This window comes from Anomaloglossus baeobatrachus, chromosome 7, assembly GCF_048569485.1.
Source record: "Anomaloglossus baeobatrachus isolate aAnoBae1 chromosome 7, aAnoBae1.hap1, whole genome shotgun sequence".
Classification (NCBI taxonomy): Eukaryota; Metazoa; Chordata; class Amphibia; order Anura; family Aromobatidae; genus Anomaloglossus; species Anomaloglossus baeobatrachus.
Genome location: NC_134359.1, coordinates 275,843,645 through 275,860,467, shown reverse-complemented (window position 1 = coordinate 275,860,467; position 16,823 = coordinate 275,843,645). Strand labels below are relative to the sequence as shown.

General features: G+C 45.3%; 1 protein-coding gene across 1 annotated transcript in view; it reads right to left on the bottom strand.

The window, feature by feature from the left end:
• LOC142245442 (uncharacterized) overlaps positions 1 to 16,391 on the bottom strand; it is a 31,443-nt gene extending 15,052 nt beyond the window's left edge. The window contains exons 1-3 of the mRNA XM_075318146.1: positions 16,358 to 16,391; positions 14,553 to 14,660; positions 9,882 to 10,710 (exon numbers count right to left, since the gene is read on the bottom strand). Coding sequence (XP_075174261.1) covers positions 9,882 to 10,710; positions 14,553 to 14,613 — 890 coding nt within the window. The 5' untranslated portion in view covers positions 14,614 to 14,660; positions 16,358 to 16,391. The remainder of the gene's footprint in view (positions 1 to 9,881; positions 10,711 to 14,552; positions 14,661 to 16,357) is intronic.
• Between the last annotated feature and the right edge of the window lie 432 nt (positions 16,392 to 16,823).

Below are 16,823 nucleotides of genomic sequence, written 5' to 3'. Positions count from 1 at the left end.
GCACAACAGGACATTTACACTCACAACCAGGGTGGGAGAGACCCCTTAGAACCAGGTGACCGGGCTGGGCACTGTGAGCGAACAGGCAGCCAACTAGGAAGGGATGGACCAGACCTGGGGAAGAGAGAGTGACCTGGGAAGTGTGGCTAGTCAGCAGAAGACAGAGAGAGGAAGGAGTTGAGAAGTGAGCGGTAGTAAAAGGACAGGTGTCAAGACAGACAACAGAATCTTGAGACACAGAGAAAGTAGCAAAGACCTGAGTAGAAAGATCAGCCACTCAGAGGAGAAAGTAGCTGGAGAACGAGAGACCAAGCTCCAAGGACAGAGTGATCCTGTGGGGTGGACATCCAAGGCTCCCAGTACTTTGCACGCACAGGCTGCAGATCCCAGGACTTCAAGGCATCTGTTAACTCTGCCGGGCGGGTGCTTTTCCAGGACTCATCTGCCACCACTAACGTCCGAGGCAACAGCAGCAAAGGGAGGAGCGGGACATATTCCCTTAAATAGTCCAAGCTGCCTGTGTCAGGACCCAGACAACAGGCGGACCTCCAAGTGCTCCACGCCAGGAAGGACCGTCAAATACACCAGAGTGCATCAGTGGGGGAGTGGAACCAGGTTGGCTGGCACAGCTATAGTGGACTCGGGCGCACCTGGGATCCAGCACGTCTCCAGGGTGCGAACCCAGTAGTAAGTAAAGAAAACCAAATTGCGCCTCCATGTTAACCCTTCACCTGCCCCTGGGGAAAAGCCCTGCTCGCGGAGGGCTCTACCATCCACGCTGCCCCCATCCATCCTCCCCGGCGGGAACTTGCAGCGGCGGCTCTACCATCCCTGGCCACACACCACGAGTGGCGTAGTCGGACTATATTTTTCTCTTTCTTTTCTTTTTTTAAAACTGGTCGACGGTGCCCTCTGACCGGAACCCCTTGAGCCACAGACGTCCAAATCCGAGTAGCCTGGCTGCCCCGGGGCACAACATAAGTGTATTGTTTACTTTCTCAATCAATTCTCTAGTATTTGGGGCCGTGTTCTTCCAATTTAGTGCTATGACCTTCCGTGCTTGGCGCGCAATAGGTGTCTTATGGCTCTCCTGTATAGGAAGGTCCGCAGTATACCCAAGAATACATGTCAGGGGTCTACGATCTATTTGACAGTCATATACTAAGTTTATGAGGCCGAGCACACCCGTCCAATACCTTCTAAGACGTGGACAGTTCCACACAAGGATCACATCTGCATCCGCAGCTCCACATTTCCAGCAACATGAATCAGTACTAGCTCCTATTTTAAATAAAAACACTGGGATCCTATATACCCTGTGTACTAGAAATAATTTTGAAAATCTCTGTGACTCACTTACTGACAGTAGTGGAATATTTTGCACTACCTCCTCCCATACCTCAGTAGGGATAATCTCCACATCTCTCTGCCATTTTTCTCTAATTCCACAGATCTCCGCCTTGCCTTTGGCATCTTGGAAATACAGGTAGTACCAGGACATTGCCCCCTTAATGTCCCCAGCCGCCACCGAAATGTTCAGTAGTGGCATCCGATCCACTGGTGACAAACTCACTGGCCCAGATTGTACCTCACAAGCATGCCTAAGTTGAAGGTATTATAAAAACCTGTTATTCAGGATATCGAATTCCCTTCTAAGTATCTCGAACGTTTTAAAGAGAACCTGTCAGGTCCAATATGCACCCAGAACCCTGAGCAGTTTTGAGTGCATATTGCTATTCCCTGTCTAACCGTCCTTGTATATACTAGCATAGATAAAGAGATCTTTAGAAAAAGTATTTCTAAGGCTATTTTACCGTATGCTAATGAGCGAGGGGACTAGTCCCATGGGCGTTAGTTCCCCTGGCTAGTTGGCTCCATTAGCATGTTAGTAACACCCCCGTGTTAACATGCTAATGAATACGCAGCATCAGAGGATAGTCTCACCTCTCTGCTTCCATCGCTGCCCGACACTGGATTTTGACTCAGAGCGTATGACCCCGGATTTTCGGTCATGCGCACTATGAAGCCGAGTGTACGTGTCCCAGCTTCAAACTGAAGTATTGTGCATGACCGAAACTCCGGGGTCATGCGCACTGAGCCGAAATCCAGCGTCGGACGCGATGGCAGCGGAGAGGTGAGTGAGATTATCCTCTGACACAGCGCATTCATTAGCATGTTAGTACACCCACATGGGCGTACTAATATTATGGGGATAACTAGCAAGGGAAGCAACGTACAGGGGACTAGTCGTTCTCTCATTAGCATACGATAAAAGATCTTTAGAAATACTTTTTCTAAAGATCTCTTTATCTATGAACGTCTATACAGGGAAGGTTAGGCAGATATTAGCAATATGCACCCAGAACTGCTCGTGGTTCTGGGTGCATATTGGACCAGACAGGTTCCCTTTAACACCTCCCTCATCAAACAGTTGCTGTATCTTCTTGAGCCTCTTCCGCTGCCATAACTCAAACCCATGCAACGTGTTCAGCTCAGGGAGGTTTGAGTTCCCCAAAATAATTAAATATTTAGTAGCTGTTCCCACGTTAATTATGTCTTTTACCTTTTCCCAGGTTCTTCCCATCTCCCTTAAGGTATGGTACATAGGGATAGATACTTTTTAGAACCCTCCTAAATCTAATTACGCAGGCAGATCCCTTTTCCTAGTGCATGACGTATCATTGCCACTATTGATGGCGAGGTTCCTTCACCTTCTCCCTCCCAATTCTTAAAGTGCTGTAGCTGCTTTGCCAGGTGATAAACGGGTCCGGAACCGACAGCCGCCCTCTCATTTTCGGTTTCTGCAGTGTGGTAGTTCTCTATGAAATGCAAGATAACCAGCCTTTCATAGAGAACTACCACAGAGGATCAAACGTCCCAGCTGAGAGAGGTAGTCCACATCGCCTCCCCCTGCCCTCCCCCAGTTTGACAAAAGAATAGGGGGGTGGCTTTTCCCATAAACAGAGAAATAACTTAGGCAGAGAAACCATAAAGGGGCGAGATGGAGCACACGCCTGCTTCATCCAGTGGGGAGCCCCGTCGCAGCCCTGAGTCTTGAATGAATTTCTCGTTCTTGTCCAGCCACCCGAGGGCATCCTTCGGAGACTCAAAGAAATGCGTAGAGTTCATAGCCGTTACTCGTCGTGCCAGGTATACCATGGAATAAGACACATCCAATTGTCGTAATCTGAGCTTAATGTCCAAGAATTCCACCCTTTTTTGGGATATCCGCTGAATTATCAGGGAAGAGTGACACTTTCTGGCCATTTACAGTGAAGGAAATAATTATTGATCCCTTGCTGATTTTGTAAGTTTACCCACTGAGAAAGACATGAACAGTCTGTGATTTTAAGGGTAAGGTTAATTTTAACAGTGAGAGATAAAATATCACAAATAAAATTCAGAAAATCACATTGTATAAATTATATAAATTTGCATTTTGCAGAGAGAAAAAAGTATTTCATCCCTGTGGCAAACAAGACATAATACTTGGTGGCAAAACCCTTGTTGGCAAGCACAGCAGTCAAGAAATTTTTTGTTGATGATGAGGTTTGCGCATGTCAGGAGGAATTTTGGTCCACTCCTCTTTGCAGATCATCTCTAAATCATTAGGATTTTGAGGCTGTCACTTGACAACTCGGAGCTTCAGTTCCCTTTGCACACGCTCTGTTTTGTCACTTTTTGGTGCAGTTTGTTGCCCAAAACTGCATGACTCTCAGTATCCCAATACTGCTGGAATATTGCATACTGCTGCACTAGTTTTAACCCCTTCACCCCGGACGATATTCCGTTTTTTCCTTTTTTACTTACCTTCTTCCGAGAGCAGTAACTTTTTTTATTTTTCCATCAATACTTACAGCAAAGATTTAACTGCAGCTGTACGTTACCTAGGCCAATAGCTACTACTTCTGCAGGATACACTAGAGGGAGGCATCACAGGTACAGGAGGAACAAATCACACACACACCTCCAAACATGGAGAGGCGATTGCTGAATGGTAAAACTGCACACTGATGACTTGATGATCTTGCTGTAAGTAATGATATTTATTCCTCTTTTGTTGCTTTTTGATTTTATATATAGTGTAGGGACCTACAAGTATGAGGTTCCCGTGACGAGGGTTGTAGGTTTCCGTCTTATGGCCATAACACCAACAAAAAACCTCATTTTTGTGTACAGGATACAGCCAGGCCCATTTCTGTTAGACCTTGCATATTAGAGTTTCTGTCCCCGTATGATGTGCAGTGGAGTGCGGCTTGGCAGCCCGCCTGATCTAAGAATATGGGCGTCGCCTAATAGGCTGCGGGTTTGTGACTGTGCATCTGCAAGAAGGAACAGCGCTCTATGCAAGCCATCAATGTGCAGTTTTACCATCCAGCAATCGCCCCCTCCATGTTTGGAAGTGTGTGTGTGATTTGCTCCTCCTGCACCTGTGATGCCTCCCTCTAGTGAAGGCTTAGCTGTATCCTGCAGGAGTAGTAGCTTTTGGCCTAGGTAACGTCCAGCTGCAATTCCATCTTTGCTGTAAGTAATGATATTTATTCCTCTTGTAGCTTTTTTATATTTTTACATCAATGATGCCATATAAGGGCTTATTTTATGCTGGACAAGTTGTACTTTTAAATGAAACCATGAGTTTTAGCATATAGTGTACTGGAAAAAGGCAAAAAATTTGAAGTGCAGAAAAATAGCAAAGCAAGTGCGATTGCACAATTCTTTTTGGGATATTATGTTCACTGTGTTCACTATATGGTAAACCGTATGTGTCGGTGCGAATTCTTACACACCAAACATGTATAGGTTTACTTTTATCTAAGGGGGATAAAAAACATTCACAAGTTTGTAAAAAAAAAAAAAAGTGGCACACTTTTTGCGCCATTTTCCAAAACCCATAGCGTTCTCATTTTTCGGGATCTGGGGCTCAGTGACGGCTTATTTTTTTAATCTCAAGCTGATGTTTAACGGTACCATTTTTGCGCAGATGATAAATTTTGATCGCCTGTTATTGCATTTTGTGCAAAATTTGTGGTGACCAAAAAACTTAAATTTTGGAGTTTGGTAAACAGCGTATAGGTAAAAAAATTCCAATCAGATTAATTGACTTTATATTTTGATACATCGGGCATTTTTAATGCGGCGATAAAAAAAAATAATATACGCACATTTGTTAAGCCTTTAATTTTAAATGCGGCAAATGGGGGGTGATTTAAACTTTTTTTTTTCTTCATTTTTTAAAGCTTTTTTTCAATTTTTTCTTTTTAAGTTACTAGTTCCCCTAGGGGCCTATAAAGATCCGCAGTCTGATCGCTTGTTCATTTCTGTAGATCACAGCTACACAGCTCTGACCTGCTGAAATGCTGCTCTTCTCTAACAGCGAGTGCTCTGCCTGCTGTAAGTGGAAGTTAGTCATGATAGCTACAGGAGTGATCACATGATCCTGTGCTACCATGGCAACCATCAACTCCACATTATGACATCACGTGACTTCCAAATTCGGCGGGTGAGTGCGCGATTAATGCAGCAGTTACATCGTGCTGTCACATTTTGACAGCACGATCTAAGGGGCTAATTGGCGCAGGTGGATCGCAGATCCACCCACGCCTGTGAGACACACATGTCAGCTGTTCAAATCACCTATGTGCCGGACTTACCGCCATGACGTACCCAGTACATTATGTGTCATGAAGAGGTTAACAAATTAATCTTGATGTGGTCCTATAAGTGACCGTAGTAGTTGGGCCAAACAAACAATCTGCTAATGTTGTAGATCGTTTAATATCTAGATTGATTAAAGATATTTGTCTGTAAGACAATAGATCGTTTATAGCTTTTCCACTTTTATATAACACTTTTACAGTGGAACCTTGGATTACGAGCATAATTGGTTCCGGGAGTGAGCTCTTAAACCAAGTTCCTCTTATATCAAAGAGAATGTTCCCATAGGAAATAAGTGAAAAGCAGACAATTTGTTCCATAACCCAAAAATATTTACTGTATTTTTTCAAACTTATTACAGTAATACAAAATAATGTACTGTATTCATATAAACTTATTACAGTACACTAATACAAAATACTGTACAGTAAAAGCATATAAAACAAATTAAAATGCACATTAGCTTACAATTAAATTGATGGTGTGCGGGAGAGGAACACTATAGAGTAAAAATTATGTATAAATATGACAACTTTTATTCTAGCACAATACTGCCCCCCCCCCCAAAAAAAAAAGACACACCCCAAATCTATTCTGCCCTTTTATTTTGTAGTGTGAAGTGAAATACCCTCATCGATCTTGGCGTGATGTCTTCATTAAAGATTTTATAAAATTCTCTTGTTGGACCATCAGGACCTGGCACTTTATGATGTGTCAATTTTCTACTCGTCTGGTCTACATCTTCCTTTCTTGGGCTTCTGCCACACTCACGTGAAATTCACGCATGTGCCGAGAGACACGTATTTTCCCTGCGTGTTGCGTGCAGGTAAGTACGTGTCTCTGGTACGTGCGTGACACGTGTGTTCTACGTGTGCTATCCGCGATAGCACACGTATAACCGGTAATTAACATACTCACCTGGTCCTTCCTGCTGTCCGCGCTGCTGTCCGTGGTGCTGATCCTCGGTCTCCAGCCCTCCCGTCTCCCCGCTGCTGCTGCTGCCAGGCAGTGAAGTGAATATTCAATGAGAATAATGAGCGGCGGTCGGCAGCAAGAGGCAGCAGCGGCAGAGACAGGAGGGCTGGAGAAGGTGAGTTAATGTTTTTTTTTTTTTTTCACTGACATGTGTGTTTTCTCCGGCGCGTGTCACACGGGACCGCATCCACACTACACCCGTGTGGTACGGGTGCGGGCCGTGTGACACCCGTGCTGCGGGAGAAATCACTGACATGTCAGCGCTTTGAAAAACGCACACACGTACAAACGCACACGGACACACGTTCCGTGTGGTTTTACGTGTGTGTGCCTGCTACAATAGGGTAGCATTGGTTAACGTGTCTCCGTGCTGCCGGTACGTGTAAAAAATGACAAACACGTGCCGGCAGCACGGATGTGTGTCGTAAGCCTTATTGGTATATTTAAAAATTCCCTATCTGCATCTTCAACGGAAGGTAAATTTAACGTATCGAGAAACTTTCTCCCTTCATTCTCATCGGCCGTCCCTTGTTTAACCCCTTAACGACCCATGACGTACTAGATACATCATGGATCGTGTGTCGGTAAGCCCCGCCCCCTGCGGCGATCGGCGCACATATCAGGTGTTATCAACAGCTGATATGTGTACCTGCTAGCCGCGGGTGGAATCGCTTCCACCCGCGGCCATTAACCCCTTACATTTCGCTGCCAAAGTCTTGGCAGCGATATGTATATGGGCGCCGCCATGACAGTGACTTACCCCGCCCCCACCGGAAGTCACGTGACATGATCACGTGACTTTCGGTGGTTGCCATGGTAGCACAGGGTCATGTGATGACGCCTGTAGCTAACATGAGTCACTTCCTCTCAATGCCGGAATACAGCCGGCATTGAAAGTGAAGCAGCAAATCTGCAGTTCTCAGCTCTGTAGCTGAGATCTGCAGATAGTGCAAAGCGATCGGATTGCTGATCGCTATAGCCCCCTAGGGGGACTAGTAAAATAAAAAAAAAAGTAAAAAAAAAAGTTTTAAAAAATTAAAAAAAAATAAAAAACCTAAAAGTTCAAATCACCCCCCTTTCACCCCATTGAAAATTAAAGGGTTAAAAAAATAAAAAATACACACATATTTGGTATTGCCACGTTCAGAAATGCCCGATGTATCAAAATATAAAATCAATGAATCTGATCAGTAAACGGCGTAGCGGCAAAAAAATTCCAAACGCCAAAATTATGTTTTTTGGTCGCCACAAATTTTGCGCAAAATGCAATAACAGGCGATCAAAACGTAGCATCTGCGCAAAAATGGTACCGTTAAGAACGTCAGGTCGAGACGCAAAAAATAAGCCATCACTGAGCCTCAGATCCTGAAAAATGAGAACGCTACGGGTTTTGGAAAATGGCGCAAAACGTGCGCCACGTTTTTTGGACAAGCTTGTGAATTTTTTTAACCCCTTAGATACAAGTAAACCTATACATGTTTGGTGTCTACAAACTCGCACCGACCTGAGGCATCATACCCACACATCAGTTTTACCATATAGTGAACACGGTGAATAAAATATCCCAAAAACTATTGTACAATCCCACTTTTTTTGCAATTTTTCCGCACTTGGAATGTTTTTGCCGTTTTCCAGTACACTATATGGTAAAACGTATGGTTTCATTTAAAAGTACAACTCATCCCGCAAAAAACAAGCCCTCATATGGCAAGATTGATGGAAAAATAAAAAAGTTACGCCTCTCGGAAGAAGGGGAGCAAAAAACAAAAACGCAAAAACGGAAAGTGCCCGGGGGCTGAAGGGGTTAAATGATCTCGAATAATAGTTTTGTAAACTCTCATTTATTTTTTCGTAGTTGTTCTGAATGTTCCCTTCTGTGTCTTTTAATGACCCAATAAAAGACAAAAGTCTTCCCCCTTTTGCCATATTCACTAGAAGTGTTCCTGCTTTGTTTCAAAATTTAAAAAAATTCTGCTTCTTTTCTTTGTCCTTTTACGGTTTCTAATCTTTCTAGACAAATATCAAATTCTGACTTTGCCATTAAATAAATATTTTGGTTATTGATTGTTGCCTTCTCCAAATAGTTCTCATATGCCAATCTAACTTTCTTAAGGGTGCTTTACACGCTGCGACATTGCTAGCGATGTCGAGCGCGATAGGCCCGCCCCCGTCGTACGAGCGATATGTAGTGATCGCTGCCGTAGCGATCCTTATCGCTACGGCAGCGTCGTCACTGTGACAGCCGAACAATCCCTCCTTCAACGGGGAGGTGCGTTCGGCGTCACAGTGACATCACCGCAACGTCACTAAGCGGCCGGCCAATAGAAGCGGAGGGGCGGAGATGAGTGGGACGCAACATCCCGCCCACCTCCTTCCTTCCGCATTGCCGGTGGAGGCAGGTAAGGAGATGTTCATTGCTCCAGCGGTGTCACATATAGCGATGTGTGATGCCGCAGGAACGACGAACAATATCGCTACGTACGAGACAACGATTTTTGGTGTTTAGACGACCTCTCCAAAACCAACATTTTTTGTCTCTTTTGCGATCGTTTAAGGTCGCTCGTTTGCTGCGATGTCTCTAACGACACCGGATGTGCGTCACAAACACTGTGACCCCAACGATAAATCGTTAGCGATAGCACAGCGTGTAAAGCACCCTTTACTCGCTTCATTATAGGTGTTGTTTTTCACCGACTGCACGTCCCACAATTTTTAATTCCATTATGTTTTATACTATTTCTTAAGAAGCACCTAAAGCGTTAAAATTCCTAAAAGCAGTTTTGCATACTTTTCTGGCATGCTATTATTAAAATTACATCCTTTCAGGAGAATTTCCAATATAAAAGGCCCCTCAAAGTCACTTCAAAACCGAATTGGTCCTTAAAAGAATAAGATTTGTAAATTGTCCTAAAATAATGAAAACTTTCTCTTAAACATTTAACGCTTCTGACAAAGTAAAGTATTATGCTGACATAGGGTAAATGTTAGCTAATAGGTTTACTGGTATAACAAAAGTTTGAATATTTAAAAAAAAAAAAAAAAGTCAAATTTCTATAAATAAAAAACCAAACCATTGATTTAAATTTCTTACTAACAAAGTGTCAGTAAAAAAAACATTTTCAGTTGACTAAAAATAAAAGTAAAAGTGGCTTCATCGTAGTGTGAGTTCTCTGATGTCTAACTAGCTGTGATTTCTTAGTAAAACATTGCCCACATTCTGAGCATGAAAATGGTTCGCTCGTGTGTGAAGCCGCTCATGTCTAACAAGATGAGTTTTAGTAGTAAACAATTTCCCACATTCTGAGCATGAAAATGGCTTCGCTCCAGTGTGAATTCTCTGATGTGTAACAAGAGTTGATTTTTCGTTAAAACATTTCCCACATTCTGAACATGAAAAAGGCTTCTCGCCAGTGTGAATTCTCTGATGTGTAACAAGAGTTGATTTTTCTGTAAAACATTTCCCACATTCTGAACAGGAAAATGGTTTCTCTCCTGTGTGAATTCTCTGATGTGTAACAAGAGATTCTTTCTTCTTAAAACATTTCCCACATTCTGAGCATGAAAATGGCATCTCTCCTGTGTGGAGACGCACATGTCTAATAACATTTGATTGACATTTAAAACATTGCCCACATTCTGAGCATGCAAATGGCCTCTCTCCTGTGTGAACACGCTCATGTTTAACAAGAGTTGATTTTTCTGCGAAACATTTCCCACATTCTGAACATGAAAATGGCTTCTCCCCTGTGTGACTTCTCTCATGTGCAACAAGGCTTGATTTATATGGAAAACATTTCTCACATTCTGAACATGAAAATGGTTTCCTTTCAGTGTGTGATCTCACAGGTACAACAAAATTTGATGTCTGACCAAAACGTTTCCCATATTCTGAGGAAGAAAATGATTGTTTCCTAGAGGGCTCACTTTGATCTTCCACACTTTTTTTGTGACTTCTAGTTTGCGTAACAGTCTGTGATGAGTGTATGCCATGATCTTCATATGTGTCTTGTATGATGCTACAATCTTCTGCTTTAAAATCTGGAGATATCAGATGTCCTTCAGAGTTGCTGGTACAGTCATCTGTCAAGAATAAAACTTATTTTTGAGCAAAATAAATATAATTGTTTAAGTTTATCAAAATATTAAAATTAAAAATGTAAGAAAACTTTTTTTCAGCACTTTGTATAAATTGGGACAAGTCTCATTTGATGCCCCTGTCCCTCAGCCCGATATCTGGCTTGGAGGTGTTATCCCCGCTGCCGCTGGTTTCTAGCTTTAAAGGGAACCAAACATCAGGTTTTTCGTCTATAAGGTGCAGCCAGTGCAGTACTGGCACTATCAGGCAGAGTGTGTACATACCATCAGGGTGCAGCTAGGGTGCTTAGGCAGCGAAATCCAACTTTATAAAGTTTGAAAATTCGTGCACTTTTTGATTGACGTGTACACCTCTTTCCTAATGTCCGGGCGTGTTATGCACTTGTATCCCGGTCCCTTCCCCCCCGCTGCCTGTTCCTCCCTCTCTCTGGTTGTATTTAAATTTCCCTCTTCAGTAACATGACGTCGGAGTTGGCGCCTGCGCATAGCGCTTATCTCCGGCGCCATGTTTCTCAAGCCCGCAGTACCATGCAGCTGTGTGCACGAGAGTGCGGCGCATGCGCCCTCGCTTCTTCAGATCCCATTGTGACCGCGGGTGCGCGCGCGGTTACAACAGGACTGGAGATCAGCTGACAGGAGGACGCGATTAGCTGCAGCTATGCTACCAGCACAGCAGCTGCCTAGGACACCGGGGCTCAGGTGAGGTGAGTTCACAATGCTGTGTGTGCGCCCCTGCATTGACTTGGGCTCACCTTCTGAATGCCAGGTCACCGCAGGAAAGCACTCACAGCTGTGTGTCTGTGCTATGTGTGTGCAGTGTGTGTGTGTGTCTGTGCTATGTGTGTGATTCTGTGCAGTGTGTGTGTGTGTGTGTGCGTGCGCAGTGTGTGCGCAGTGTAGTGTGTGTGCGTGCGCACGCTGTGTGGTGTGTGCGTGCGCACGCTGTGTGGTGTGTGTGTGCGCGCGCACGCTGTGTGGTGTGTGTGTGTGTTCTGAATCCAGGCCTGGCATTACTGGAGTTTCCTCCGGTAGCCAGTCCGACGCAGCACTGAAGTGTGTAGTTTGTTTGTTTTTTTCAGATGATATTGGATCCGGATTGGACGGCGTGGGACCCTTGACCCAGGATTACTGCGGAGAGGGGTTCTTTATTTCAATAAAAATGGAGTCACTAATTGTGTTTTCTTTCTAATAAAAATATTTTTCTGTGGTTTTTTTTTTTATCTTTACTAGAAATTTATGGTGGCCATGTCTAATATTGGCGTGACACCATGAATTTCGGGCTTAGAGCTAGCTGATAATACACACCTAGCCCTAACCCCATTATTACCCAGTGAGCCACCCGGCATCAGGGCAGCTAGAAGAGTTGGATACAGCGCTAGAAGATGGCGCTTCTATGAAAGCGCCATTTTCTGGGGTGGCTGCGGACTGCAATTCGCAGCGGGGGTGCCCAGAAAGCTTGGGAACTCTGCACTGCGGATTCCAATCCCCAGGTGCCTAGTTGTACCTGGCTGGACTCAAAAATTGGGCGAAGCCCATGTCATTTTTTTTTTAATTATTTCATAAAATTCATGAAATAATAATAATAATAATAATAATAAAAAAAAGGGCTTCCCTATATTTTTTAGTGCCCAGCCGGGTACAAATAGGCAGCTGGGGGTTGGGGGCAGCCCGTAGCTGCCTGCTGTACTTGGCTAGCATACAAAAATATGGTAAAGCCCACGTCATTTTTTTTGGGGGGGGGGGGTTAAAAAATCCTGCATACAGTCCTAGATGGAGGATGCTGAGCCTTGTAGTTTGGCAGCTGCTGTCTGCTCTCCTGCATCCACTAGTGTGTGTGTCGGCGTGGGACTTCTCCTGTGGATTATGTCAGAGCTGCAGGGTGTTTGGGCTTAATAAAGAGGTGAAGCAGGGTGTGTTTTGTACTTTATTTCAAATAAAGGATTGTTCTCTGTGTCTGTGTTTATTTACTGTCACTTACAGGTTTGTGTGATGCAGGTATCTGATAGACACCTGTGCCACCACACAAAGCTAGGGTTTAGCAGCAGACGTGTGCTGTTATTAACCCCTGCTATTACCCCGACTGGCACCGCATCACGCCTCTGGGAAGAGCCGGTATCGCACACCGGTATTGTCACATCTAATAGATGGGGGACCGCACGTCGTTTTTTTTTTTATTTATTTAAAAAAAATAAATAAAGCAAGCGTTTTTTTTCTACACTGCAGTCACACTTGTGAGGAACTCCCGCGAGTCTGACCTCGCAGAACAGCTGCAAACTTCTAACAGGAGCGTGCATGTGTTTCTAGGTACATGCACGCTCATGTTCAGACAGCAGGAGGCTGTGTCGGGTGATGTCAGACCCGCACTGCTGCACACTTCTGACAGGAGCGTGCATGTGTTTCTAGGTACCTCCTGGTAAAAATAACCGCGGCAAAAAAATTGCTCCAAAACACCGCTTTTTTGCCAGGAGGTGTAGATTGGATGCAGGAATATGGTATAAAAATTTCAGCACAAAATCTGTATCTCTTGGCCAAAAAAACTGCGATTTTTCTGCTAGGAGATGCAGGTCTGTGAACTCAATGACCTCCACCTGCGATCACAGATGAAGGACCGTGGGAATCTCCAGCTGTGACCGCAAATGACCTGAGTGACGTCACCGCTCAATGCGCAGCTCATTCATTCTCTGGAGATCACAGAGAGCGGTCTCTGTGATATTCAGATGTAGCAGAGCTGTAGCGATGTGGGACTTCTCCTGTGGATTACGTCGGAGCTGCAGGGTGTTTGGGCTTAATAAAGTGGTGAAGGAGGGGATGTTTGTATTTTATTCCAAATAAAGGATTTTTCTGTGTGTTTTGTTTATTTACTGTCATTTACAGGTTAGTGTGATGCAGGTATCTGATAGACACCTGTGCCATCACACTAACCTAGGGTTTAGTAGCAACTGTGTGCTGTTATTAACCCCTGCTATTACCCCGACTGGCACCGCATCACGCCTGAGAGAAGAGCCAGTAGCATACACACCGGTATAGTCACATCTAATAGATACGGCACTACCGGGTGGCTGCGGGCTGGAATACCAGCCCCCGGCTGGCGTTATCTTGGCTGGGGATGAAAATAGGGGCAACCGCACGTCGTTTTGTTTTTTTTTTTACTTTCACCGGAATCACACATGCGAGGGGTTCACGCGAGTCTGCCATGGCAGCACCCGGCAAAGCCTCGCACGTGTGACTCTGGGCACTGTATACACAGCTCAGATACAGTGCGACAGCTAGGGCTGCAGCCGCATGCTATAATTGTGCTGCCAAGTGCCGAGTGTTTATTTTTACCACCGTGAACTGACCGACAGTGCACTGCTTTCCCCGCCCACCGGCCATCCTGGCGCCTGTGATTGGTTGCAGTTAGCTGACACTCTGCCACTCAGGGTGGGGGCGTGTCTAGCTGCAACCAACACACGCCGGTGGGCGGGGAAAACAATGAATATTGAATTGTCTGCTCCGGAAGGTAACAGCGTGACCCGGAAGGAGTGTGCCGCCATGACAGCGCCTCGGTGAGATGCCGCGCTCACTCCTAGCCCCCTAACCCCTCCACAAACATTTTTAACCTCCGGATTCCGATCCCCATTGACTTATATGGGCACCGGATTCCGGAGCGGATCGGACTCTTTTTTTTAAATCTGGCAGTGATCCGCTGGTACTGGATTATTTGCCATCCGATCAACTCTATTAATATTATAAAACCCTGTAGTAATCCCCGTCTCTGGGGCGCTACATCTGCTCCGGAGAATGAGGAGAGTGTGGCTCTGCTCTTATTTATATTGTGGGGCGATTACCTGTAGGATCCTCCTCTTTGCACCGCTCATCTCCCCACACATCGCTTTCTCCTTTCTCCATTATGGCTTCGGGATGAATCTTCTTCAGATTTTTCCAGGATTTCAAAACTGTGAAAATAATAATGTAAAAGTCACAGAGAGAAGGAAATCTCACATGGAAAGTTCTAGATGGACGCTTTTCCTACAAACTCGTGTGGCACCTGAGCAGCCAATCACTGCTAACATCATCACCTCCTATATCACCAGTGCTGTCCTCAGAGTCAGTACAGCGGCACCTAGTGGTAGAAGCAGGTGTCTGTGGAGCAGGGTCCGGTAAGCTTATGTTCACACATCAGTTTTTTGGCATCAGGCACAATCCGGCGTGTGCCTGATGCAATGGATACGGCGCAGAATACTCAAAAACGGATGCGCCGGATCCTTTTTTTTTTTATGGATTCGGTATACCGGATCTATAAAAAAACGGATCAGGCGCATCTGTTTTTGCATCCGTTTCATCCATTGTTTTTTTTTTTGCTGGATCCGTCTTTTACAATAAATTGGAGCATGCTTAGTTTAAATAAACGAATCTGGCGTCCACATCCGTTTTTTGCCGCATAGCGCCAGATCCGGCGTCCATAGGCTTCCATTGTAAATCACGCCGTATCCGCGCAATGCGTTTTTTTTTCAGAGACAAAAATCGTTCAATGAGACGTTCCATCCGGCCGCCGCATTGAGTAATTACGCCGGATCTGTCAAAAGCCGGATACAACGCAAGGCCATCAGGCACAATCTGGCAATAATACAAATCAATGGGGATGAAACGGATCCGGCGCTGGATCTGTTTTTTTTCCGGATTTTGCCTGATGAAAAAAAACTGATGTGTGAACGTAGCCTAAAGGGTGCTTTACATGCTGCGACATCGCTAGCGATTGGTAGCGATGTCACGAGCGATAGCACCCGCCCCCGTCGTTCATGCGATATGTAGTGATCGCTGCCGTAGCGAACAATATCGCTACGGCAGCGTCACGCGCACATACCTGTTCAGCGACGTCGCTGTTGCTGCCAAACAATCCCTCCTTCAAGGGGGAGGTGCATTCGGCGTCACAGCGACATCACAGCAGCGTCACTAAACACCCGCCCAATAGAAGAGGAGGGGAGGAGATGAGCGGCCGGAACATGCCGCCCACCTCCTTCCTTCCTCCTTTCCGGTGGACGCAGCTAGGATGATGTTCATCATTCCTGTGGTGTCACACATAGTGATGTGTGGTGCCGCAGGAACGACGAACAACCAGCGGCATGCACCACCAACGATATTATGAAAAGGAGCGACGTGTCAACGATCAACGATTTTTTACGTTTTTGCGGTCATTGAACGTTGCTCCTTTTAGTCACACACAACGATATCGCTAACAACGCCGTATGTGCGTCACGAACACCGTGACCCCGACGATATATCGTTAGCGATATTGTTGTGTGTAAAGTACCCTTTACTGTACAACAATTCAAAGTGATTTTTCATTATTTTGTCTTCACACAATGATAACTCTCTAAATAAATATAATGTGGACAAAACCTCCAGTCCCATGTAACACCACAGATAACACAATGATTACACACAGCAACAGAACCAAAGTGTAAAGATAAAGGTGCAACATGGTGGGAAAAAAGTGCATTGTCTGGAAACTGCTGATCACAAATTGTGCATTGTGTTGATGTAATATCATAGACCACGTTCCCCCCCTACATTCAGGAATTTACCTCCTCTCTCCTACCTCCATTCTTTTCTATCTCTAGTTTCTCTCTCTTCCCTCCAGTTTCTCTCTTACCTCCTGTCTCTGATGTCAGTTGTCTCTCTTGCTGACCGTCGTTACCTTCTTTCTCTCCTCTTCCGCTCTTTTCTTTCCTCTTCCTGCTGTCTCTGGTTCCTCCTTCCCCCTGTGGCTGCACAGTCTGTGAAGCTGTTGGAGGAGCGGGAGGGGCTCCTCTGCTGTCTGCAGACTGTGGTGACTCCTTCCATGCTTCCCTGTGTCAGGCCTGCGGTGCTGAGTGTGATCTCTCCCTGTGTCAGGCCTGCAGCGCTGAGTGTGATCTCTCCCTGTGTCAGGCCTGCAGTGCTGAGTGCGATCTCCCCCTGTGTCAGGCCTGCAGTGCTGAGTGCGATCTCTCCCTGTGTCAGGCCTGCAGTGCTGAGTGCGATCTCCCCCTGTGTCAGGCCTGCAGTGCTGAGTGCGATCTCTCCCTGTGTCAGGCCTGCAGCGCTGAGTGCGATCTCCCCCTGTGTCAGGCCTGCAG